General features: G+C 39.6%; 3 protein-coding genes across 4 annotated transcripts in view; 2 read left to right on the top strand and 1 right to left on the bottom strand.

Moving 5' to 3' along the window:
* Positions 1-6,175: 6,175 nt before the first annotated feature.
* FFAR4 (free fatty acid receptor 4) lies at positions 6,176-10,703 on the top strand. Its single transcript, XM_038141321.1, has 3 exons — positions 6,176-6,825; positions 7,540-7,668; positions 9,338-10,703. Exons 1-3 carry the CDS (start codon positions 6,292-6,294, stop codon positions 9,743-9,745), a joined length of 1,071 nt encoding a protein of 356 aa, XP_037997249.1. The 5' UTR covers positions 6,176-6,291; the 3' UTR covers positions 9,746-10,703.
* RBP4 (retinol binding protein 4) lies at positions 10,650-17,401 on the bottom strand. The gene is given in 8 exon segments (XM_038141320.1): positions 10,650-10,852; positions 14,177-14,389; positions 15,717-15,823; positions 15,952-16,088; positions 16,727-16,862; positions 17,023-17,051; positions 17,053-17,080; positions 17,082-17,401. Coding segments are annotated over 8 exon segments (969 nt in total). The 5' UTR covers positions 17,387-17,401; the 3' UTR covers positions 10,650-10,838.
* Positions 17,402-25,286: 7,885 nt separating this feature from the next.
* Positions 25,287-26,416, top strand: part of PDE6C (phosphodiesterase 6C) — a 28,950-nt gene continuing 27,820 nt past the window's right edge. For both annotated transcript variants that reach the window (XM_038140423.1, XM_038140424.1), the window contains exon 1: positions 25,287-25,957. In XM_038140423.1, the coding sequence (XP_037996351.1) occupies positions 25,478-25,957 (480 nt within the window). In that variant the 5' untranslated portion in view covers positions 25,287-25,477. The remainder of the gene's footprint in view (positions 25,958-26,416) is intronic.

Below are 26,416 nucleotides of genomic sequence, written 5' to 3'. Positions count from 1 at the left end.
TGAGCAACACCTTAATCAGCTAGTATTCTATTCTCAGCTGCATACTCAGCATAGTTTCTGGAAAAGGAAATCCTTATCTTTTATGTATAATAAATGAAATAGGTTTGCCTACTACAGGTCAGAACTCTTCAGTAGTTCTGAAGCTTTCTTAAATTAGCATAAAACACTTCCACATTAGAAACTGGTACTGTAGATGGAGACTCAGAAAGTTCATAATGTGATAATGTTCAAAAAGTTTTGGTCATTCAACCTTTTCTGAACTTTAACAATGGATTTAGTCCTACCTGATAAATTTTACACCTAAGCACAAAAAAACCCTTGCTGATAAATTTTTACAGGTCCTTATTGGGGTATATGTTGCAAAATACCAAAATGACATTCCAGTGAAGTAAAACACTTATTTTGAAAGCAGACCCACAAATACTATTGTCATCACCTACATGTAATTAAAACCAACTATAATACTCCAACTTCATAAGGTATGCAAATCATAACACTACTTTTTTTCCATTCATTGGAAGCTAAGAAATATCAGAATTAGTTGTTTTCCCCTCAAAGTTAATGAAGGAGATCTGCTGCTCCTCTCTTTAGTTGTATGTGGAGAAGAGAAGTTTGTACCTAACATACTTGTCTTACTGATAAGAATTAATTAGCTGAAAGTATAGTTCTTGGTAAGGCAGGAAGCAACAGCGATGTTTTCATTACTTCAAGCACTTTGGGTCTACAATTTCAAGAGCTTTTTTCTGTTATGTCCCTTTCAAGTAATTGAATTTCAACCTACCAGAAAGACTGCATTATTTGAAGCTGTTGTCTCTTGCAAAAAAAAGCAGACTTCAAATAGGACATGTATCCATGAAGGGAGACTGCCCTCACACCCAGTCCCCCTTCAGACCTGGAACAGAGCTCCCCACCGGCATTTAGGGACAGATACTCATTTGGTGGTCTCTATAACCAACCAAAATTTTCAGTATTTTATACTGAATTAATAGTTCCAAAAAGATAGACCAAGATAAAGTGCTTCAAAATATTCTGTAAGAAAGAAGCTTGGGAGCTCATCATGGTGATACCCAGCTGGCTTTTTGATGGAAGTGCAACCAGATTTAATTTCCCTCATAAATTCAAAACTGGTGAATGTGCACACTGTGCCAGTGATAGTTTTGTCCATGTAACAAGCTTGATAGAGTCAGTGCTATCTCATGCCACTAGACAGAAAACTCTACAGCCTAATTAAGGCATACATGCTTTCCAGACTCAGCTTATGGGAAGCTCAAAGTCACATCTTATCAGTCATCTCAAATGGCCACTGATAATGAAAACCATAAACAGTGTGGGAAATAACATGATTACCATTACATTAGGGAAGGCAGAAGAGTTAACAGCAGAATCTAAAGCATTATTAGAACTTCCATTGCTTTTGCAAGATTGATTTTTCTGTTTCTCCAGCCCTAGCTTAATGCTAGCTAAGGAGAAGCCTGACAATATAGAAAATCTTTGCAGCAGACAGGCACTGTAGACCTTCCTTCAGAAATATATGGCTTTTAAAAGTAAAGCTGCTATCCCAATTTGGAGCTGAAGAACCCCTGTTGCTTCCAACAAGTTACTCTTCTAAGATGAGACATCAGGGAAATAAAAGGGCCGATTCTCCTTAAACTTCACAAATAAGAGCATTCTCTAATCACTGGGTTGTTGACAAGGAGAGGAAACAATGGTGTCTGTGATCTCTGCACAGCATACAACCCAGCAGACCAATGTGTTCAGGGAATGTCTGAGTACATCTCCTGAGCATGAGAGGCTGGGCACAAGTTTAGTTTGTAAATCCTTCAGATGTTCACCACAGCTTTTGTTTTGATGTCTTTGCATCAAAGCTCATTAGCAGGAACACAAGTAACTTTACGCACACCTGAAAGTTAAGCAAAGATCCAGTGGCACTTTAACATCCAACTCTGCAAAAAACTCATGCAGGGTCTCAGTTCCTTGGTAAGAGTGTTCTACCAGATCCTGCAATGTCCAAACAAACCAGTCTGATACTCTATATTCACTGATAAACTGCCTAAATCTACGGGCTCGACGTGTAAGTGTAATAGAATTTCTAAGACTGTTAAGAAGCAACCTCATTTATAGAGGTTGTACAGTTATAAGAGTTTAGCTGCAGCTGAGTCACTCTGGTGAAGCTTGGTTAGCATGTGGCAAAACAGAAAATGTGACCATCCAGGGGAAGTCTATGTTACATGGGTTATGTTCTTAATTTGCATTTGGTTCAGAGAGAAAGCTCTTCCTCACTGTAAGCCACAATGCTGATGCTGGCAAACTTCTGGTGGTCTTGATGACTGGAAGCTGACCCAGCTTTTATTAGAAAGCACATCTGACAGTATTATTAGCAGCTCTGCTTTTGGCCGAGGCCTCGGTCAGCAATGCTGCTGCTACAGCTTGAAACTACAGCGCCACTGGCACTTACCCCAGGAAGCGTGCCAGCTTCTAATGGGTACTGACCACAGCAAAATGAGACTTCCCAGAAGAGACAGTGACTTGCTCGTGTCCCGGAAGAAACAGGGATTAGTTTTTCACATGATAAGTGAAGCATCTAGTTATTTTCAGTGGACACAGGAATGTGTGAGCTTGATACTATATGTAAACAAACCGATGCAATTATATCTGCACTAAAAAGTTTTAAATTGTCCATCACACACTGGTGTAAGCGCTTCGGGTCACCGATATGAAAGTATAAAATGCGCAAACAGTTACAAAACTTCCTAAAAAACAAAATAAATCAATAGACTTGTATTTGAAATATACCTTACAATGATATAACATCTTCTAAGCACAGGATTCATAGTATCTAGAAGCAGAACAGCTGCAGTGTGATATGTTAGAGCAGAAATGAAAATACAAAGCTCACCTTGGCTGAAACTTACGATAAAAAATCTTACTGAGTCATCTACAAGCTTGCAACCTTTCTTGTGAAGACAAAGAGACAAGCTTTCTAATGAAATGAATTTACATCACTTAGCAAACATTAAATGTGCAATACATCTGTTACAGAAGTCAGTGCTATTTACCTAGTGTGATACAGGTGCACAAAAATACACCCAAAGACTTAAAACACCCATCTACATGCAAGAAGATGCATAAATAAGGCAAAAACCTTTACTAAACCATGTCCAAATGGAACAAGAACTCCCATCTCCTAGAGTCACCCACTAGAGTGGTCCCCTTCTCTGGGAATATTTTTTAATGCTCAAGATTATAAATAAACTGATCGATCCCCATCTGTCACGATAGTTCATGGTTGCCAGGGGAACAATCTGAAAAGCAGAGCTTGACTAATGGTATCAGGTAACACAGCCCTTATCTGAAACAGAGGAGGCCAAACCTCGGGCTTTCATTAGGGATGAAGAAAACACCCATGAAAAAAGAAACAAGATTTTTCCCTGCTAGGTTAGGCAAACCACCTCCACAGAGGTCTCTGCAGCTTTCATTTAACTTAGAGCAATGAAATCTGAGCTGACTCCATGTTTGAGCATAAAAGTAAACATAGGTTAAAAAAATTATATAGGTTAAGCAATCCCAACAGGTTTCCAGGAATTGTGGTAATCACTTCCTTGTCATGAGCACGTGGTGCACATACCACGCACAGCATCCACCTATTACAGTAAAGCCAGAGTGGCTCTGTGGGGGTTACAGCTCCTCTCTTCCTCAGATTTCATCTTGTGATGGTTGCTATGATTAGACCTACCCAACAGCAAATACAACTTTTGTACCTCACGGGAGGGAAAAGAAAGTCACTCTTTTAGGTAATGGATCCATTAGACCCATGAATAATCAGACTATTTTTGCTCTTGCAAGGAGCCCCCACTTGTTTGATCAAACCTGAGGGAAACCAACAAGTTTCTTCACACCTCTGCTGTCCCCAGGAACAGGATTTTGTACACAGGTCAGTGTGAAGTTCACTCACTAACAGCATACTAAAAGCAGCACTTTACTTTGGTTCTCCTGAGCAAACAACAGGCTTATGCCAACTCACAGCTAAGGACCAAAGCTAAAGGTGGTCCTTTCCAAAGAAGATCAAAGATCTACCCAGACACTTCCACACATCATCTCATCTTCAAACCTTATTCTCTTCTGGCATTCCTTTCCTCCCTGACTAAAAGTATCTTAATTTCTTCAATAATGCAGCTTTGTATGTTTCAATCCCTGTTTCCTTGCCCCTATATAGTTTCAAATATGTTTACTTTTACTCTGAATTGACAGGGCCAGTTTCTAATTAAACTTTCCACTAATGTCAAAGGGGCTAAATATTTTATTCATAATAAAATTTGCATTTATCTGTGCTATCATTTCCAGCTGCCTCACCTCCACTCCCCCTGTCCTGTTAATGCTTCCCAAGTTTTCACACAGATACAACCAGACTATTAATAGCTCTTTCCCAAATCCCTGCCATTATTTAGAGCTGACCACACCACTGCTACTGCCAGCTGCCCAGAACTTCGGGGCTAGTCTGTCAGTTTGTAAAATGTCCCAGGCCTGTGAGGTTGTGGCAACTGGAAGGTGCTGCTGTATTTCAAGATTCACTAATCATTTAAAAGAATCACTTCATAGCAGAGCCAACATAAATTGTGGCTACATATGCCAAGCATTGATCATAAATGCTAATAAAAAATCAGCAGGTCTATTAAATGTACTGAAATTTTTGTAATATGGATGCAGATTTTTTTCTCCCATTAAATGATGAAGAATAAAGTATCTATATTGAGACATTTGCCAGTCACTTGTGTTGCTTTCTGAAAAAAAGACCCAATCTTTGCAAGTTTTTCATTGTCTTCACTTGAGTTCATAGCCTTCCCCTTAACAGCAATTGTGCCCACATTTTCTACAGTCATCTGTCAGCAGGAGCCAGCAGGAGCAGTTCATACAGCTGTTTAGGCTGCCCTGCAAACTCCCTGTTTGATGAGATGGCTCAGATAGTTAGACCACTAACTGAAATAATAGCTAATTGAAATAAATGCAAATTCTGCACAGGCAAAGACGTGGGAAGCAGGCCAGGAAAGATGTCACTCTTGTCATCCCTCATTAGGAGATTGCCCCTTCAAAGGACCAAGTTTCTGGAATCCCCACTAATCTGGAATCCCCGCTAATGCCGTTGCGTAAATGGTTGATGGCAGGGTCACACCCAGGGTACTGCAGAAGCACTGCCCGTCCCCTGCTCCCTGTGGCACACCAGTTTTGTACTGCACACACGTGGAATAACTCTCACCTCATCAAATGGTGTAGGTCCACACGCTGAGACTCTAAGTGCACCCTTGAGCGCCTGCACTGGCACTCAGCCAAATGAATTCACCTAGCCTAAAGTTATACAGCTGTTTACATACTTTATGAAAACATTTTATCTTCTTTTATGAGACATTATCTGCCTGTCTGTGACAATTTACGTGCTTCACTCCCAGACCATTTCTACATCATCTGAAGTGAAGAGTCTAAGTAGAAAGCCCTAGTTTAATTTACAATCTGAGCAACTGCTTCTAGTAATTGAAGTTCAGAGAAAATAAGGTATTTTCTAGGTTTGTCTTACTTTAACAGGCTTCTCCAGCACGAACTCATAACACTGGTGAGATTCTAGATGAATTTTGTAAACAGATCCCCAAAATCATGTTGGTGACACTTCTCCACAATTAGGACAAGCAATGCACAGGCCTGCTGTTTCCAAATGCCACTGTCAATACAGGAGGCAAGAGGAAAACTACTCCTTTTTTTTTTTACCCTAGATTAGTGTCGTCATCCAAGGCTCCTGAGGAGAGCTCTCAGAGCAGTGCGGCAGTCATCCATGTTTCTAAGCCACGCGCACCCCATTGAGTGGCCTCCCAGGGTCACTGGCACCCCAGGGACCTGCCTAGAGAGTCGAGCAGACCAGGGCTGGCACTGGATGAGGTGGCTGGGCTGGGGCACCCGGGCACAGAGATGGCAGCATGCTGACCCACACCCTGCCCAGGGAGGTGACGGGCAGCCCCTCACTGCCGCCCCACGCACCGCGGCCTCGCCTTTGTGTGAGCTCCACCGTGTTTACTCTCCCACTTCCTTGTTCCACGGCAGGGAGAGGGCCATAAACCGCCCAGCTGGCACGGCTGAGCCCTTGGTAGCAGGGGCAGGAGGAAGAGGAGAGAGGGGGATGGCGGTCATCCCCTGGCTCTGTGCTGGAAGGGCACCCCAGGTGCCGCCGTGGTGGTTGGGAGCGCAGCCCTTCCCCTAGGGCTGGTGCCAGCATCCCCGGTGGGTCTCTCATGCCCACCGGCCACCCTCATGCCCGTGTCCAGGGGCACACCAGGAGGGAACAAGACCTATTTCCCCTTCTTCTCGGACTTCAGGGGCCACAATGCGACGGCCCTGCGCATCGGCGAGTCATCCGCCCTGGCCTTCATCTTCCTGCTGTCGTTGGCGGGAAACATCTGGGGCATCTGCCTGCTGGTGAGGCGGCACCGCCGGCTCTGCGCCGCCAACTGCCTCGTCCTCAACCTCTTCTGCGCCGACCTGCTCTTCATCACTGCCATGCCCTTCATCGCCGTCGTGCGCTGGACCGAGTCCTGGGTGCTGGGCAACTTCGTCTGCCACCTGCTCTTCTACGTGGTGAGCCTGAGCGGCACCGTCATCCTCCTGTCCCTGTCGGCCGTCAGCCTGGAGCGCGTCGTCAGCATCGCCCGGCTGCGCCACGCCGCCTTCCGCCGCCGCAAGGTGCTGGTGGCCGCCTTGCTCCTCATCTGGGGCCTCGCCGCCCTCGCCACCCTCCCGCTCTGCTGCTTCTTCACCGTGGTGCGGCTGCCCGCCCCCGCCGGCCAGGTGAGGGCGAGCGCCGGGCGCGGCAGCCGGGCCGGGCCGGGGGGCGCCGGGACCGGCGGCGGCGGAGGCTCGACCGCCTGTGCCACGGAGGGGCAGCGGCAGCGAGGAGATCGCCTGCAGGGCGGGCAGCGCTCTGCGTGCCGGGCAGGTGCGAGGGGCCGGAGCTCCCCCGCCGCCCCCCGGCCCGCTCTCCCGGCCGAGCGTCCCGTTAGGTGGGAAACGCGCATCGGCTGAGATTCTCTTTGCGTTCCTCAGTGCGGCTCAGAGATCTCCTTTTCAGCTCGCTTCCCCTTACCGAGGGATCGGCATCCTGAGAGACCTGCCCTGCACCCGCAGCCCCCTCTGTACAAATGGCCGTGCGCAGATTTTTCTGCCCAGTATTTTGAAATTCATACAAAAATGCACCCCACATGACACTTGAATAAATTATTAAGTTTAGGGTCTGTAAGTTTCAGTAATTTTAAAGTTGCCATTACCATTTGATAAGAAATTAATGGAAGTATTGCAGTTGTGGACATATCTATTTGTGATTGTATGGGCTTTTAAAATCATCAAGTACACTTGACCGCTTTGTCTAAGTAGAAAGTTTTCACAGTCTTGGTTTAGTCTTGGTTTTGCTATTTTTTTCCCATAAGCATAGAGGGAGATAAGAACAGTGCTATACTGAAAATAATGGTACAACATTACTTTTCTTTTTCATTTTTTTGTAAATAGGACATTCATATTTGCACCCTGGATTGGCCCAGCACTGCAGGAGAAACAGTCTGGGATACGACCTTTGCCATTGTTTTCTTTCTGATACCAGGATTCATCATTGTCATCAGTTACTCCAAAATCTTACAGGTAGGTTTTTTCCTTTAAATTTTGTTGTAAAACAAAGGAAAATAAACAATAACTCACTAGGCATCAAATACAGAATACAAATACATGTAAAGGGAACAAACATTTGTTTAATAAATTATAAGTATGTGATATGAAATGGAGCCTATATACTTAACAGCCTATATACTTCAATTAAGAACATGCTTCTACAGCACATTACCAGGGGCCCAACACATGATTTTTCTTATGTATAGTGTTAAATACACTTCTTCATTTATGTGCTGTTCATCTTTAAAGACTGTCAATCTCCTAAATGCTGAAAGAGTCAAGCATTTGAAATAACTAAAAACTGGATTTTGCTTTCCTTGAGCCTAAACTCATCATAAGGAATTTGTAAGAAAGCAGAGAAAGGCAGAAAAAAACCCATCCACTTTTTGATCTACTGACTTTTTGCATGTGTCTTTAGCACACAGATCTCATTAGATTATGCTTAATCCTCCACAGTTTCAAATATTGTAAACAAAACCTGTAAATTAAACCATCTGCTTCCGCTTTCTTTCTAAGTGGATGATGTTTACGCCAAGCCACCCAGCACCACAGTTTTAATCTATAGCCTAGCAAGCATTATATTAGCATCTAATTTCCTTTTAAACTATCCAAAACCAGAGTGAGAAAGAAAAAAAAATCTTCTTCTAGGAACCTCAACATGCATAGATTTGAGCAAGGAGTTAACTGGTGAAACGCTGAGCCCCAACGGGCTGTGGATGCACACGCCAGAGCTGGATGTAGGATGGATAAAATGAGCCTAGGACCTAGAGTCTGGTCCTCACATATCCTTGCCTATTGATCAAACTTCAACTTGTAGTAAAAGTCATCAGCCTGTAGTTTCTGTACTAGCTTATTATAACCCTGAGGTAAATGCATTAGGTGAACCTCTTCTAGTGAAGTAAAGCACTTGCAACCACATACACGTCAGCAAAGAGCGTAGAGTAACTCACTGGAGAGTGAGTCCTTTGAAAGAATTGCAAAATACTGCAGGCCAAGAAATGCCACAGTTATTATTACATTAGAGCATGTATTTTACAACACACAGGTTTTTATAGTGACTCTAGCGATCTCTAAGATTTCATAGAAAGCAATTGTGATTACTGTCTGAAAAGCCAAGTGTGACACAAAACAGTGCACAATCTCATTCACATTTAAAATAATTTATAGTAATAAATTCACGCTCCTTCTAATACCTACTGTATAATACCAGCATGGCCATAAGAGAATTGGATCGCCTTCCCTCTTGTGCATCAACAGGATTGTAAACTCTGTTCCAGTTTGCATTTGTGAAAAAAATCAATGGGTTTCTTTAGATAGAACAAATGAGGTCATAATTTGAATTTAATGGGATTTCATGAGTAATTAAGACTGTTTTATGCTGAAAAGCATTTGTGACTGGTAGAGAGCCATGAAAAGAACAACCACTTTGCCTAATATTGAGATGAATTCACAGCTGAGAGGAAAAAGAATTGCTAGTGAAGTGAGAACATTTGAAATTAAACCATGGACAAAAAGTACAAATGAATTCTGTAATGTAGTTTTTTGTAGTCACTTTTCAAAAGAAAACATCATGTGCCAAAATTTATATTTTCACTTGTAGAAATGCTTTCACTGAAAGTTGCTTTCTTCTCTTTTACTCCAGATTACAAAAGCATCAAGAAGAAGTTTAAATGCTGGTTTAGCCTACCCAGAACATCATCAGATTCGTGTTTCCCAGCAAGACTACAAACTATTCCGAGCCCTTTTTCTGTTGATGATCTCTTTCTTCATTATGTGGACTCCAATAATAGTAATTATTTTTTTAATTTTAGTTCAGAACTTCAAAAAAGATTTAAATATTTTGCCATCAGTTTTCTTCTGGATAGCATTATTCACTTTTGCCAACTCTGCTGTCAATCCAATTCTGTATAATGTTGCCCATTTCAGACGTAAATGTCAGGAAATTCTTCTCTGTTGTACAGGGAATGCTGAAAGGCATGGAGCAGGTACAGAAACCACTGCAAGAAGAAGTAACCATGAACAGCCACATTTGTCTTTCATTACCAGATAATTATTTAAAGTCTGAGCCGTGCCACATTTTGGATTTTGTCTATGCTATCCCAGGTCATATAGGTCATTATATTATAGTATTACATGCCAGAGGAGGAAGAAAAAAAGCTAAATATGTCTTTTTAATTCCTGCATCTAAAATTATCTTGACTTCATTGCTTTGCCTCAGTAAGATTTGGACAATTTAATTTAAGGGATTGAATTATCCTCTTATGCTGAAATAAACAGAAATATGGAGTGAACTTGGTGAATGTAAAATAGTTGAATTTAAAGTACTTTAAAGTACTTTAAAGTTTCTAGTGAAAAATGTTCATCCTCAGAAAGTATCTGCTTTTTTTTAAATCGAGTTTTTAAAGGGAACTTGATTAAACACTTCAATAACTGTCTGCCTGAATGTAAGTTTGAGCAGACTAACTGAAACAAGGTAATGAACACGTGTTATCATCAAGTAAATGACCAGTTTGGTTCCATCTCAAATGAAAAACTTAGACTTAATACATGTGAATATTACATGTGAATACATGTGAATAAACGAGTAAGGAATAAATAAATAAATGGTTAATTGTCATGTGTAAAATAGTTATTTTAAAAAGATGCATGTTTTTTATGTCTTCACTAGTCATGATAAAGTTAATTAGTGATATATAGGGTGACTGAAATTCCTTTATCTTTTCTAAATTATTTCTAGTATTCTATAGGGAAAATAAAATGTTCTAGTTGAAAAGAAAATACATATACTTGGAGGTTTATGATAAATATTCTTTTAGTCAGAAATTGAAACCACTAAAAAAAGCAAGATTAAATTCTTAATTATCACCAGTTACCAGTTCAAAAGAGTGCACTAAGATAACACGCTACTAATGAAACCAATGTTTACATATGTACAGATTTGCATACAATTTGCATCCCGTGTAATCCAAGTTTATTAAAATGTTTCATTGGTTTATTAACAAGGTGAGCTACACAGCTCAGATAAATATATTGAAAATCTAAATGGACCCATTTAAAGCATTTTCCAGAGAACACATGATCAGTGTGTTAACTTTACATCCGTGGTGCTGTTACTTGGCTTCTTTCCACAGGGCTGCATCTCCTTAAGAGCAAAATCCTGAAACACACAAAAACCACAGTTGTGTTTGTCAGACACTCCAGGCAAAATTTAATTACACAAACTTTCACCAAATTTAAAATGTATACATATCTAATTTCTTGAAAATGCTCTTGTGTCCAGCAGTCTGTTACTTGTATTAATAATACCATTACCTTACTCTGCAATTTATAATTCTAAGGAATTTTCAACTTGGAACAAAATAGGAATTCATCCAATCCATTGCACCTCTCCTGAAAATTTTAATACTTTTGCAGACAATGTACTAGGCAGATCAATGATAGAGTATCTTTCAGTGAAACTAGATTTAAAAGAGTCTATAATTTAACAAGCTTCTAGTTATTTGCCTAAAAATAATTAATTTAGGAATGTCTTTCAGCAAAGTAAGAATCTCATGACCCCCAAAACTGCTAATGCCAATATTAAATTAGCAGAAGGAATATACCACTCTTTATTTCACAATTGATGCTTCTAACAAATGGTAACAGCAGAGGCAGCTTTCAACTCTACTGACATGACACTGTATTTACAAGTACTCTCACTTGATATTGACACTGACATTACACAGCCTAAAGTTACATGAGCTTAGTCTCAGAGACAAGTGTATCATAGCTTGAGCTATATTTGAGAAGGAGCTACCATCATAAATGCAGTGTAAGTTAGAACAAAAAACTTTCATTTCCTAGGCTTCTCTTTTGCCTTGAACAGCCAGTACAGATATTTTAATTTTTTTTAATCAAGTAAGTTTTGTACGTTTGTCAGTTGAGCGGGCACACACACACACACACACACACACACACACACACACACACACACTCACTCTCTTAATTAGCTTCAAGACATAGGCAGAGTGTGCACAATTAGCAGCAGATACCAGCCTATTCTTGCAGCTTTACTAACAACAGTCAGTATTTTATCACAGTAACAATGGGATGCAGTGCAGACGAGGTCAGTGCGGATGACTAAAGTTGATTTGTTTTGGTAATAATTCTGTTGCTCTTAATATCAGAGTTAAAATGAAAGTATTAAGGGTTCCAATCCACAGATAAAGAATTAAGCAAATTTTGTAAGAGTTTCTGATATAAAGCTCCCAAGAATTTTTTTTTTTTTCAGTTTCGCTCACAATCATTCCCTCAGTCCCAAATGTGCTTGCTTTGCAGGAACTTTGGCTTGATGATACCAGAGAATTCAGAATCAACTAATAATAGGGTCCTGAGCAATAAAGGGGAAAATGGAAATTGCTGGCTTTAAGTTTAATTTATACTTTAATGCTGGGTTTATAAACTCTGGCATAATCCTTAATGAAAAGGTACCCAGGTTCCTATTTTTCATTTGCAAACTATGGAACTCACACAGTCAGACACTGCACTCAACACCTAGCAGATGAATATAAGTTAGGGTAGCAAACAAAGAACAGTGTGACTTGGTAGATTAGATATTTGATATCCATAACAAACAAGAAGCATGATCAACTTTTAAATTATCTTAGATTTAATAAAACAGCCCTAAACATCTGATTATTTGGCTTTCTCATTTTCAGAAATTTTTATTCTTGCTGGACTTTATTTGAAAAGCAGGGAATGCAGGATTCAAACCAGAAAAGTATCATAAATTTATATAATGACATTGTTCCTTTTCCATCCTACCACTTATGCAACCATACAAATCATTCACAGAAGTTGATTCCATTTGCATTTATGATGTCTCTTAATCTTTACTGTACTAAGTTTCAACTGACTTATGTTGTCTCCAAATTCTCATTCAAGACAGTTTTTTTTTCATTGTTGTCAGGCACTTTTCCCAGGTCACTGATCAGTACTGTAAACACCACCTACTTCAGCAGAGCAGGTAGCACCCTGTTCTTCAAGGCACCTTGTTATCAGCATACTACTTTACAACGCAGCAATGTATTACTCTGTGTTTATGGATCAGATGAACACATAATAGAGCCCCAAAAGCTGACTTTGCTCATCTTTCTTTGTAAGACACAAAAGTTCCTTCAGTCAATCCCAGTTTGTTCTAGCATGTCATTGAGAAAAGCCTTTAATCTTGATTTACAGATTTCAGTGATGAAGAGCATACAACAGCTCTTGGTAAACTGTTCCAAAGGTTAATGACCTTTGGAGTTAAACGAATGGCTGTTTATTTCTGCTCTGAATGTGTCCAGCTTAAAGTTCCAGCCATTTAAATTTATTATTTCTGTGTTTGCAAGTCCTTTTCTATCCAATTCCTATTGCTTGTGTGGATAAGCACAGACTTTACTCAGGTTAGTCTTTAACCTCTTCCTAATAGGAAAAGATTGAGATTTTAAAAGCACTCACTAGAGAACACATTTTACAAACTTTCAATAATTTTCTCTGATTTTCTTTGAAACTTCTAATTCATCCTCAATACTTTTTCAGTTATGCTTGTCACCTAATGTGACATAGCAATTAGACCAATGCCAAGAACAACAATCTCATGTGAGTCTTGGTTTACACACGCAAGAATCTTATTAACTCTTTTGCTCACATCATTACATTGGCAGTTCCCATTCAGCTGACTCACCAGTCAAGTCTTTCTTAAATAGCATTTCTTCCAGGATGTGAGGGGTGGGGAGGGAGTAGGGAGAGGTACTATTATTTTATTTGTTCTAAATATTTTGGTTTTTCTCCTTCACTCTTCACAATTCCCCACTCTGGGTGGAATTCTTATCATAAGAAACATAATGCTTTCTTCTAGATTATTACCATTTGGCCTTTTGTAATACGCTTGAGCATAAGTGAGCTAATTCCCTGTATTGTAAGCTCAGCCTGACTATATGACTCAAGATAGTGTCATGTTTCCAGTATGAGGGCTATGTCCCTCTTCCACAGCTCTTTCTGAAAGAGTTAGCATGGGGACTTGTGAGAAAGGGTCTTCTATAAGGTATCCTTTCCAAGACTTCTGTTTTCCTTAAAAGCCTTTCTGAAGAATTTCTCCAAAAAGTATTTGAATGAAGGCAAAGAGATGTGATAAAAGCTGCCCAATTACTTTTTACCATAGCTATGAAGTTTATCCTTACTATGTTTACTCACACTACATTGATTTAATTGTTTTACAACTTCCTCTAATTACTGTTTCAGCTGACCTGATATGCTGCATGAAAAACTATGCACCTCAGCTCTCCTTCAGATAAGGGAAGTAAAAGTTGGAAATAACTTACAAGCTCCAGTTTTCAAAAGACAAATGCTACAGCCACTAAGTAAAAGGCTTTATGCATTTGATATCTAATGAGCAATAGAATCCCAGTGCTTTAGTCATTAAACCCTGAAATAAAATTCTTCAGGAAAAAAGGGTTCTCACCATTATGAGCGATAACTCTGTATTTTCTGTCCAAACAGAGGTCTATCTGCCTTTGTCTGACAATTTTCTGTGCATCTGGAGGCAATCCCTTGGGGTCCCGGGAGAACACGAAGGAGTAGCTATCAGCACAAGTGCCATCTGCATTTAGTTGGCGGCAGGAGTAATGAAGAGCATATGTATTGTAATCTGTGTCCACTACCCAGTGGTCATCATCTGGAAGAAACAATTGCAAAGAAGAAAAAGTGTTAGAGACACCAGTGAAATCTAGTAAATCAGAGAGGATTGCTGCCATAACTCAATTAAAGAAAATACTAAGATGAAGATCAATACAAGTTATAGCACATGAGCTTTTCATTTATTCCTGTGTCCAGTATTTAATTCCATGTTTATTTTTTAAAAGAAAATAAAGATGGACATGCTCAGCTGGCTCAAGGTGACTCAAACCCATAAATATTTTCCTACCAGGGATGTTACTTAGACTGCATTTTTAAGGAAAAATATAATCATGCAGTTTGCTTGTGTATTAGAAGTATTTGCCACAAGTTCTGCCATAAACCCTCTTCTTAAAACACTGTTACAGCTTCAGATAATTCTAAACTATTTAGCTCTGTAACCTGACAAAAACCTGGTCACACAGACACTCTGTTCTAACAGAAGCGAGGCTGTTTCAGTGTTTGCAGTAAAACCTGACATATCTGCACCTCCCTCTCCTGGAGCCAAAGATTCCCCCTTGCAGTACACCTGCACTGGTGAAGGCAACTCTCTGTTGCCCTCTCTCCCTTCTCTCCTGTGGGGGGGACACCAGACTGTTTAGGAGAGCAGATTTTGGGGTCAGCCAGCAACCTGAAGAACCCATGACTCAGCAGCATATTGTGAACTGTTTAAGACAAATTGGCATCCAAAACATGCTTTGTAACTGTGTCTTTAGATGGAATGGATCAGTTCCAAATTCTACCTGCTTCTCTAGGAAACAATCCAAGGAAATGTCTTGAGCTACAAAGTGTCCGAATCTCTACTTGGCTCAAGGAAATTATTTTGCATAGGGTGGAGAGATGACGAATATATACATATGATCATATTTGTCTCTTAAAACATATAAATCTCTACATTTGCAGACACAAGACCAAAGAAAATAACATTTTATAAATCCTCTTCCCTGCTTGGCCAGCTCTGACATCAGGCTTCAGAGAGAACACTAGCATCTGGTAACTGAGTTCTGAACTAAAACAAGTCTTAAAATCCTTCATCTGCCTTTCATTTCTTTCCAAACAGTGGCCTTCAATTATATTGTTGGGTAACAAACAAATGAAATACAAAGATATACAAAGGCCAGGTCTTCACTTGTTTAAAGAAAGCCAACCAGCTGTCCCATATAAAAAGTAGTGATTACCTTGTTCACATTAAGCTTTGCAGTATGATAGTTATGAAGTCTTTTAAGAGTATTTAAGAAATTCAACAGTACTTTTTCTTTCCCCAGCATGGACATACAACATAACTAGTCTTCCAAGTAGTTCTGCATCTTCTATAGTTAAGTACTCACTTCCTTTCTGCAGAAAAGAGGCAACTCCCCAGTACTTCATCTTGAACTTGGCAGGATCCTCTGTGTCCGTGAAAGAGCCGATCATGTCAGCACAGACATCCCAGTTACTGTAGCCAAAGAAAATATCACATTCCAGTGTAAGAGCACAGGTTCAGTGACTTGCACAGGGATAGCAGGTAGGATTGGAGCAGTAGCTTAGCGAAATGGAACAAGAGGAGAGTGTCAAACAGCTTACTTGAAGAGTCTGACTCTGCCCTTTGCAGTGGCAGTCATTTGTCCATTCTCATCTACGCTGAACTGGGCTACCACATTGTCCTGCAGAAACAGCCCCTCAGGATCTTTTTTTGCCATAGCATACCAGGTGCCACTGTACTGCAAGGAAATAAGAAAGGCTGCATGTAGACCTAGAACAATGGAAACATTACAACCAGACAGTACAGAATAGGGGAGGTGACAGAGGGAAGAGCGTGCAGATCTTTGACACCATGCCTCAAAGGTGTACCTAAGAAGCAAATCTGTTTCTAAAGCACATGCTAGTGCAATCATAATTTGTGGAAATACTGACTTTTTTTGGTAATCTTATCTGTATCTCCAGCTCTCCAGTATAAGGAATATATACAATCAAAGTATATAAAAAAGTATAACAAAATTTAGGAATAGCAGCTGGCAGATCTTGCCAGATCTATGTACATTTATTTCCTTGCAATGGTGCCTGAAAACACCGGAGTATTAATTTTTCATAGAAACAGCCAAGTCAATACAGTCCTTTTGCTTATACCCTACAGTTTGAGACCAGTCTGCTAAAACTCAGTTTCTGCAGTATTCCTCTATCAGGTGCATCAGGATCCAGCATCTGTGGAGGAGTGGACATCACACACTTTAGCTGTTTCTCAGTATCACAATCTGTGACTTCAAAATGTGACCACACTGGTGCTACCGAATGCCAAATTTTGTAGCCTGGAAAGAGCAATGCACAACATCACAGATCCAGGAGAGGAAAGAAGATTTACCCTGGCCTTGTCGAAGTTCTCCTTGACTTTGAAGCTGCTTACTCGGCAGTCCCGCTCTGCAGTGCTGCTGCCCATCAAGGCCAGTGACAGCAGCAGCAGCCAGGGCAGAGCTCTCTCAGTGTGGGCCATCCTGTCCCTGCAGCAAACAGAGAATAGCATCAGAAACAAGCTTTGTCACACAAGTGAAGGGAGGAAGGCTGCCCTGATAGGTCGCCAGGGTGTCACGCAGCTTTCCCTGATGCATGTGCAAGGAAGGCCCCTGGTTGTCCCCAGCCCAAAACAGCAGGGTCCCTTACAGACAGTGCCGGTCCCTGGAGCCTCTTGAGAGCCCAAGCGTCGATGGCGTGGCAGTGCCCAGGCAGGGAATGCTTTATGTACTCCTGGGGCTTTCGCAACCCGCTGAGCCACAGGGCCAGCCTTGGAGAGGGCAGCGGGAGGCGGGTTGGTGGATGCTGCAGGCTGGGGCCCCTTCATAACAGCCTCTTGCGTAACACCCATGGGCTCAGGTGGTCTTTGACCCTGATCTGCAGCCAAGCAGGCGCTAGGAACAAATGCCTCTCTTTGCTTTTCCCAACCTGAAAGCAGAGCTCGCACCTGGGGGAAGGAGTGTGTAAATGTGTGGGGAGAACAAATGGAATGAGAGGAATCCCACCTTTGCATGGGGGAGAGTGAACTGCCTCCACCTCCTCTGTGATTTTACACACTGCAGTCCAAAATCCATCTTACCCAATATGCTCGACCCAGTTACAAGGTGCAGACTTGTTTCCTCCACCTCCTCCCCAAAGTCCTTTCCTCTTTTACCCTGATAAACAGTGGCAAACATAATACTTGCAAGTTTCTGCTCATGTTTCTGAAAGCCTGGTTATTCCAGAACCTCTTCAGGTCCTCATGACTGGCTCCCTCTTGTTTCTAAAAGGCTCTCTTGGCTAATTCATCTCCTGAGCAGCTCCCAGCAACAGGAATGGGGGCCCTGCAGATCCTCAGGATGGTGAAAGAGCCCTTTTATGTGGTAGCAGAACTAAAGTGTGGCCTGCAAACATCCAAGTGCATGTACACGCTACATCTGGCCATTTTGACATGTGATTAACTTTAAATCAGATATTCCATAACTTCTGTTCTGGTTTTGGCAAACGGTTTTCAGTTATATAAACCATTATTTTCTCCTGTCCAGGCAAGTTTTGCTGCCTCTCAGTCAATATTTGTTCTCTAGTTTCAACATCTTTAGGAAGCATTAGAGAAAATCTGTTAATTATTTTCTAGGCATGTAACCAGAGCAGGATAGGAATGATTGTTACCAAGAGAACTAATTCACCTACCTTTTTCACCTCCCATTTTTTTAAAGAATAAAGGCAGAAGCCTGTTATTTAAAAGGCTGGTATTCATTATTTTAAAAATCAAGCAAAAATATAATTTAAATATGGAGATACAAATGTAGTATTAAAAATACCTCAATAGTAGTTGATGTACAGCTTTAACCAATTTATTCAGCATGGCCTTTCCCAGAAGTTTACTTAATATTCCTTTCATACATTCATAAAAATATTAGACTTCTTACTGTTGCTGTCCTTTACAATGTCTTCTAATATATAATGCAAACAATGCAATCTGATTGATTTATCCTCCTTTTCTGCTTTATGTTGGAGGCTTTTTGCACAGTGAATATGTTTTGTTCACTTTCTTAAACATCTATTGCTCAGGGCTGTTCCATGTCTGCCTTTTATTTCCTGGGTAACATCAGCCACTAAAAATTCCTGTATATTTAATATTAAGCTTCTATTAATTGTAAAGAACATATTTAACACAGGGAATTAGAAGGGTGTATGTATATTAATTGTCTTGAATCTTGCAGTGGTAGCTTTGCAATAAGTCAACATTTCAATTTTTAAGCTGAGATTTTCAAATTTGCTGATTCCTACAAAGACTGAAGAGAAAAAGTAAACTCTATTTTCTGGTGACTTTCAGAATCTTGCTCTAGTCTGGCAATGGTGATACCAGTGATACATACACATTTTTACAAAACCTTTACAAGACACTCACTGGTCTTGATATATGAATTCATCGTATGAACAAGACCAAAATCAACATGGATTTTCTTTGTTCATTGTCTTGCATGACTGATAGCAATAAGATGGATTATACCTTAATTCATAAGTTTTGAATCTATTACTTTATTTAATACCAAAGAAAACAATTATTTCTTTATTCTCTGCCAATTTGTGAAATATTACAATTTCTCTTAAGTTTGTTCTGTTCAAAAATCTGCATACTGCTTTATATTACCAGAGAGGTTCTTGCAGGATCAAATCTATTCCTATAAAGTTTTTCAATAGCATAATTGTCTATGAAGTTTTCAAAGGAGTCCACAGTCACTCATGCACATATGTGAAAACCTGCTGAGATTTGACCACCTCTGAAAATCTAGGTCAGTGTTCGTTTCACACATACTGCTGTTGTCAGAAGATTTACAGACAGGAAATTAAGCCAGGCATCAATTAAACAAAAATTTACTTCTGTTAGTAAGTTTTAATAAGATCAGTTATAAATGTGTGCAAGTGATATTACAGTCTCCTAAATTAATCTGATGCAATAAATCTGAATCAGAAACATGTAATTTTGTATAAGCCATGACACAGCATTTCTTTAATTGTGTACCTCTACTGATCTCTGCAATATTTGGCAACTTATATCTGCTGGAGGTGCCTGACACATCTAGTAATTATAACTTCCACTTATTCAGGTCCTTGAGTTTGGCAGCTCTACAAACTCTAGACAATGCCCAAGGAAAATCTTCTTTTGATGTGTTATCATTGGGAATTTGGGGCAGTGCAGCTCTAGTGAAATCACACCAGTACTTCCCAGCCCGATTTTGACGAGTGCAGAAGAGAAGCTGGGCAAGTCAGAAAGCCATGGAGGTTACACAGGGAGCTGGGCTCGCTGCCTCCTCTGCTTTAGCTGTACCTCCAATACTGTCTGCCAGAGACACAGCTTACACTGATGAAGTCCTTTCAGGGTTACAGATGAAGCACTTCCTTGGTTCAGGAAGGAAGTGCTTCCTGAAGTGCTTTTTTTGCCTAAAACCCCTTGGGACAGGGTTTTAGGCAAAAAGGCTGCTCTGCTGTTGGTTAAGTCTAGATCAGAGTGTGCAGGGGGAGGAATGGAAGGTTTCTGGCAGATGAGCATGGCTACGGCAATTCATGGGTGAATTCTTCCTCAGTCCTAAGAGATGCCAGCAGAACTGTGGAAACTCATAAAGAGTGTAAACTTTGCCTCAGTTAAATATCATTTGGATTGATTGGGCTCTGAGTTTGCTTGAGAAGTTATGTCAGTGAATGAGTGATCCTCATTCAGACCTAGATATTCACCTCTTAGATTTATACTTCTCATGCAAACGGAAAGGAACTTGGGCCAGGATTTTGCACCTGAGAGGACTATGCATAGATCAAATTACTGACATCCAAGGATTTCTAGGTTCTGGGAAAGCTCAGACAATTATATTTAAGGGAATTAATAAAATTTGATAAGTGATTTAAATATTGATAAGTTTCATACATGACTTCTGATACCTGAGGCTGGCAGCATATTATGACTATTACAGATTTTTTTTTTTAAAGCCACTGTGTATTTTTTTTAATTATATTTAATGAAAGGGAAAGAAGGTCTTCTAGTCTTCTACCTTTGCATTTTGCCAAGAGAACAGAAAAGGGGCTAACTTCTGGCAGTGATTCTGTGACTGGATTATTTTCTACATTAATAGCATGTAAAATTCTGCAATATTCTCAATTAAGTATAGCAAGGAAAAAATATGGAAGGAAATGGCTGGGAAAAACTTCCATTATAGGAATTATTTCATCTTTATTTATTACTTTTAAAAAAAGGAAGAAACTAGTTAAATTACTGTTTAAACATTTTTTTTAACACTGCAACTTTCAGGCTCTACATATTAATATAACTAAAATTTTATTTTTGTTCACAATAATGGGTTGAGCTCTTAGGAGAACATTGACTCAAAAACTGCTAGTAGGAAATGGATCATCCATTTCCAGCCAGACTACACATAGATTGAAAGACTTTTTGCTGTGTTCTCTTGATTGTTTATTTATAGAATGCCATTCATAAACATGGATATCCAGTAAAGTCTCAGAGGCAGATTTGCAGGCAAATGAATGGCCAGTGTGTGCACAGAGCAGGGGATGCCAGTGTAGCTGCTGCCTGTGAAACCAGACTCATATCAATAACAAATGGCATGAGCTGAGCCAAGGAGCTCCGTGTACTTTGTAAGGGACAGCAGTGTACACTGTCACCATCACAGCTGCTCCTCTTGGTGGCAGTCTGAGTACAGAGGTCAAGGACAGAACGGAATAGAAGAGATTGCCCTTTGCTCCATGCCAGCCTGTGTACTACCTGTTCTTGTAATTTAATGACGCGACATTTTGTTTAGGGAGTAAATTTACACTGAACTCTTTTCAAACAGTATTTACTAACAGAACTAGTTTAAAATGGTACCTGTATTTTCTTTAGCAAGTCTTTTTGAGGATTGTGATTCTGATTTGAAACTTTTTCTGGGCATATTACTAAAATGGAAACAAAACAAAGATCTAAAGTTCACCTACAGGCTGGCCAGCCAGGTGAGAAGAGCTCTAAATTATAAATGATGGAAGACACAGACCTTATGTACTGAGTCCAGCAATGAACCACAAAGTTCACAAAGCAATAGGAGAATCTGACAAAAATAGAGGCTGAGAGAGCTGAGACTCTTCAGCCCGAAGAGGTTGGAGGGGATCTTAACAACATAAATACCTGACAAGAGGGCATGAAGAAGACAGTCAGACCCTTCTCAGCAGCGCTGAATAACATTCTCAATGGTAAAAACTTGTCAAGTAACCTTGTCAAGATCTCCAGGGAGTAAATGGCTGACAAATGGTGAGGATGGCTGACATTAAAAGGCTGCTGCCTTTTGCCTTAGTCTGTATACTAAAATTCATGCCAAACTATGAAGAAATCCATACTTTTGGTCAAAGCTGCAGTGCATCTGGCAACCCTTCAGAATAGACTAGCCATTTACTCCAGGAAATACGCCCCAGAGTCTATAATCTCTGTTGATTACTAATTTCATGATCCCCCAGAGCTAATAATTGGTAGTTTTAAGAGAACATAAACATTTGCAGCTCTATGGAAAAAGCAGTTAACTTACTATCTTCAGTGTTTATGTTTTTTAAAATTATTTTTGTAAGAAAAGGGATAGAGAATTATTTTAAAAGAAACATGAAATTAAGGATGTTTATAAGGGTTCCGAGAAGATACCAAGTCAGTGACACCAAAACATTTTAGTGACAAAACCTGGCTGTGCTAGGGTCACACAGTACCTGTTGTAAAACCAACAGAATCAATTCTCACAATGTATCCATTTAGAAAAAAAACCCAAACAACTCTGGATATTAATTTCTTGGATTATACATATGAATCTCCAATGTCCAGAAAGCAACCAAGATATTAACCACATCAAAATTCATGCAATTGAAATAAGCACGTTTGATCTGTGTTTTTTTAGAAAATCTTAACTGAATAAACCACGTTTACTGCTATAGGATGGGCAGAGACATTCAGGCACAAATACTGAGCTGAACTGGGAAACCTTATAAATGCCTTTGACATTTACGTGCTGCTTGAATCTATTTAAATAACCATGTCTGTCAGTTATCCTTCTTAGGAGTTTCCATGTATCACAAGGGCTCAGGAATGGTCTACTACTAAGAACTACTCCATAAATAGTTCGATTTCTGTAGGTACTATGAACGTCAAAGGCAAATGACATCATATGTATTAAAATCACACAGCACACATACTTCCGAGAGTCTCTGAAATTAAATTAAGTTTAAATACAAATGCAAATTAGCTTTCATAAAGATAAAATGTTCAATACTGTGGAAAAAAAAGGAGAGTAAAAGAGATAGAACAGAAAATAAATGTCATATTCCAGCAGAGAGACTTAAAAATTCATTACAACATTTTAAAAAGAACTTTTGTTGGCTTCTGATATTTCTTTCCATTTCATGTCACACTTGACAGCACAAGAGTGCAATTTTAAGAGTGCATCTAAATTCAGGAAAATGCAATAAGAATTTCTTTATGACATAGGAATGATTATGGGATAGCCCAGCTACATCTGAAATATTTTATTACAAAGAAAATGTATCACCTTACAGTAGTACCTAATTAAAAATTATCTTTATTTGTTATCTTGAAGTACAAATATTGTAGTTTATCCTTTGTAAAAAGAGAAGAGCATGAGGGAGATTTGGTGAAAGCATGATAACCATTTTAGGTGATCTTGCACATAGAAAAAAATGATAATAAAATGATAGTGAATTTGTTAGTTTACAAAAATGTAAACCCCCAACCTCCCAGCCCCCAAAGAAAATGGTATCACTTGGATAGTTTGCCTGTATTCACTTGTTCTCCCTCCAGAGATTGACACACCACTCTATTTCACTGAATTAATGTGATCACAATATAAAGAATTGATGTTTAAAGTGATTTATCATGTGTGATAAAGATGAATGTGTAAGTCTTACAAAGAAGTTAATTTTTTTAGAATGTTTTAATTGGGCATGAGACAGATCCTCTATAGGCACCTTCTACTTCAAAGAAACTACTATGTGGAATGTTCCAAAGTCAGTAAAAAATATGACTGAACACATAATGAAAAAAAATGTTGCTATTCCTTTACATGATTTCACTGAGGCTCTTCAACATCCTCTTCTTTTAAAGCACAGAGTGAAAAGTAATGAGCTAGAAATTAGGAAGATGAGAAGCACTAATTTAACTCTATGTAGTTACATTTAAAATTATTTTAAAGTCTCTACTGCTTTTATATGTATTGATCAAATATTGAAACTACTAATATTGAATTTGAGTAAGAATGAATGTGCCTTTCTTCTGCTGTTTTCTTGTAAACTGCTTGTGTGTACAACAGTGAGAACACTGCTGTGTTGCCACAAGTTCCTATCACTGGGTCACCTGTCAAGAAGATGCTGCAAACTCACACACCCACCAGGGAGGGGCCTGTCCCCCAGGCTGCTGGGGGCAGCAACCCAGACAGAGAAAAGGAGCCAGGCCAAATTGTGTTTGTAATGTGCTGATTTTCATATACCTTTTAAAATCTGTAGAGCATCTGCAGTCTGGCAAAAAATGAGTTCCATACATAGTGTTTCATATCATGGTCAGAGGGAAAGTAATGTTAGGTGTCATTGAGCATCTATCAGTGACCTGTTCTTCGTGCTCGAGAGTATCTGTGTCAGTTTCCCATGTTGATTCTTTGAGATCTGTTAATAAATAGTAATGTTGACACACTGTGGCTTCTGGCAGACAGATGATGTACTTTGGCAATACTCTTTTCAAATTAAGAATGGCCAAAGAGTGTATATTTTATTTTCTTACTCCAAGAATGTCTCATTGCTTTTGATCTAGGTGGATGCCATAAACAGAAGTAAGATTAATTGCATTGCAGTCCTGCTACTATGCTGGAATTCAGACCTGTTTCAATGAACACAGATCATTCACTGTCATAGCTGGCACTCAAATTCAGCCTTCTCATGTAGCTGTGGAATGTTTGCTCCTCAAATTCAACATATTTTCCACCATTCCTTTTCCTATACATGAATACGTATGTAATGCTGAACTTCTGATGGCAGGAAACTTTAAACATGTATAACCATATATCTGTATCTACATAGATACGTGGTTATGTATGGTGTGTCTGTGACCAGATCCAAGATTCCCTCTTTGCCTAATGTTTGTCAGTTATTATCCTTTTTGTGCTATTTCACAGAACAGATATCTCCAACTTTTTCTGAAGAAAGTGTACACATTGACTGGATATTTATGCTTATAGAATAAAAATTCTACTGTTTCCTCAGTTTGAATTGAATCAGTTGTCTGATTTTATTCTTTATTTTGCCTCTCTCTTTTTGAGGGAAAAAAAAAGAATAAGCCATATCTGGCTGTGCTAAGTCACACTCTAATTCTTTTATTCCATCTTCACCTAGGTAAATCATTTGAGCACTTGAGCAAGCTCAGACTTCTGTGAGGTCTTAAGGATTTCACCCATTTTATTCATGTATAGCTTCATAATTTTTTACTTTCAGTAGTCCAATTTCTATCATCTCCTGACTATTTTAAGGAAAGCTAATTTCTACTGTTTAAAAGATTTCTCCATAACATTCTGTTTTCCTGCCCTTAAGTGCCTCTCACAAATACACGTGTGTACATCTGTGCACGTGTATAATGTGGGGTAAGGATCTGGGTGGAATTTCTCAAATGAAGTTTTAGTAGGAACTTCTGTGTGCACAGTACGGTATATATTTGGTGAATGAAGGAGATAACATACAGGTACACATATCTACACATCAGACAATTTTATAAGAATTAATTGGTTAGTTTAAAATGCTAAAATGACTCCCTGAGGATTTATGAGCTAAGAATGCTCAGGGGTTTAGTGTCCTGACATCTCTTTAATTAGCGGTCTCCAAGATCTCACACTAAGAAGATGCTAAGCCAGTGCCTTCTGTCATATCTCAAGAGTATCAGAAGGCTTGGAAGCCACAGAGGAAGATGAATGTATTATGTCTGTGAGCTATACAATATGTACAAAGTACATTTTTCTTACTAGTAACAGGTTAGGACTTCTTGCTGCCATTCCTGCTTTGATGGTGATGCAGTTCTAAAAGAAATCCCAAGAAAAATCCAGCAAAAATGGGTGAGGTAAATAAAGATGCCGTTGAAAAATACTTGGAGAACAATCCTCAGTTTGCCAAGGAGTATTTCGACCGGAAAATGAGACCTGAAGTGGTGGGAAGTATCTTTAACGTGAACCCTGGAGATGTGAAGGAAGGAGTCAGCTTCAAAGACATGTCCCGTCTGGAGGAGTGTAACATAATTTTTGAGTTGGTAACAGAAATTCAGGATGAGGCATGCGTTATGGAAAAGATGGTGCACAAGGCCCTGCAGAGGCTGGCACAGCTGCTGGCAGCTGATCGGTGTAGTCTGTTCATGTGTCGCTCCCGAAATGGTACTCCAGAGGTAGCCTCCAGGATTCTTGATATCACTCCAACTTCCAACTATGAGGAGAATTTGGTGAAACCAGAAAATGAGACTGTTTTTCCTCTGGACATCGGGATAGTGGGATGGGTTGCTCATACCAAGAAGTTTTTTAATATACCTGATGTGACGAAGGTAAGTGACTTCTCTTGGGGAATGGGGTTCTGTGCATTCGTTTCTTCCTGCCCAGGGTTTGAGGTAAAAAGCTGTTCTTCAGAAAAATCTGAGATGGAAATCCAGACCAATAACATGAGAAAAGCATCAGCAGAGATGGCTTAAAATCCAATAGAACCACATAATGTTGCCTAGTTAGGTGTTTTCAGTGTCCCTGTAGTAGTTGTAATGTCAATGACTATAATAATGAAGGAGAATATCGGATTAATAGAGACCATTAAATACCTGAGTTTCTGCTGAACAAGGGAGGCTTGTATTCTGATTTTCAGTATGGGCTTGCAAGTGTTCTCTGGTATCATTTCATGCTGCCATGCATGCATCTCTGAATCATTTAATTTGCAACTTTTGTAATGAAGATGTATCCTTATTAGTAAGTGAATAGGTACTGAGGAAGAGTATGTCAACATACATGTTCAGCTT

The sequence above is a fragment of the Motacilla alba genome, chromosome 6, assembly GCF_015832195.1.
Source record: "Motacilla alba alba isolate MOTALB_02 chromosome 6, Motacilla_alba_V1.0_pri, whole genome shotgun sequence".
Taxonomy (NCBI): domain Eukaryota; kingdom Metazoa; phylum Chordata; class Aves; order Passeriformes; family Motacillidae; genus Motacilla; species Motacilla alba.
The sequence above is the reverse complement of the archived record's forward strand: the minus strand, read 5'-3'. Positions and strand labels throughout refer to the sequence as shown.

What these genes read in the sequence shown, in the direction of transcription:
- FFAR4 (XM_038141321.1), top strand. Translation starts at nt 6,292, where the DNA reads ATGCCCGTGTCCAGGGGCACACCAGGAGGGAACAAGACCTATTTCCCC. An exon ending in TGCCCGCCCCCGCCGGCCAG is followed by an intron (nt 6,826 to 7,539) that starts GTGAGGGCGAGC and finishes TTTTGTAAATAG; the next exon opens with GACATTCATATTTGCACCCT. An exon ending in GTTACTCCAAAATCTTACAG is followed by an intron (nt 7,669 to 9,337) that starts GTAGGTTTTTTC and finishes CTTTTACTCCAG; the next exon opens with ATTACAAAAGCATCAAGAAG.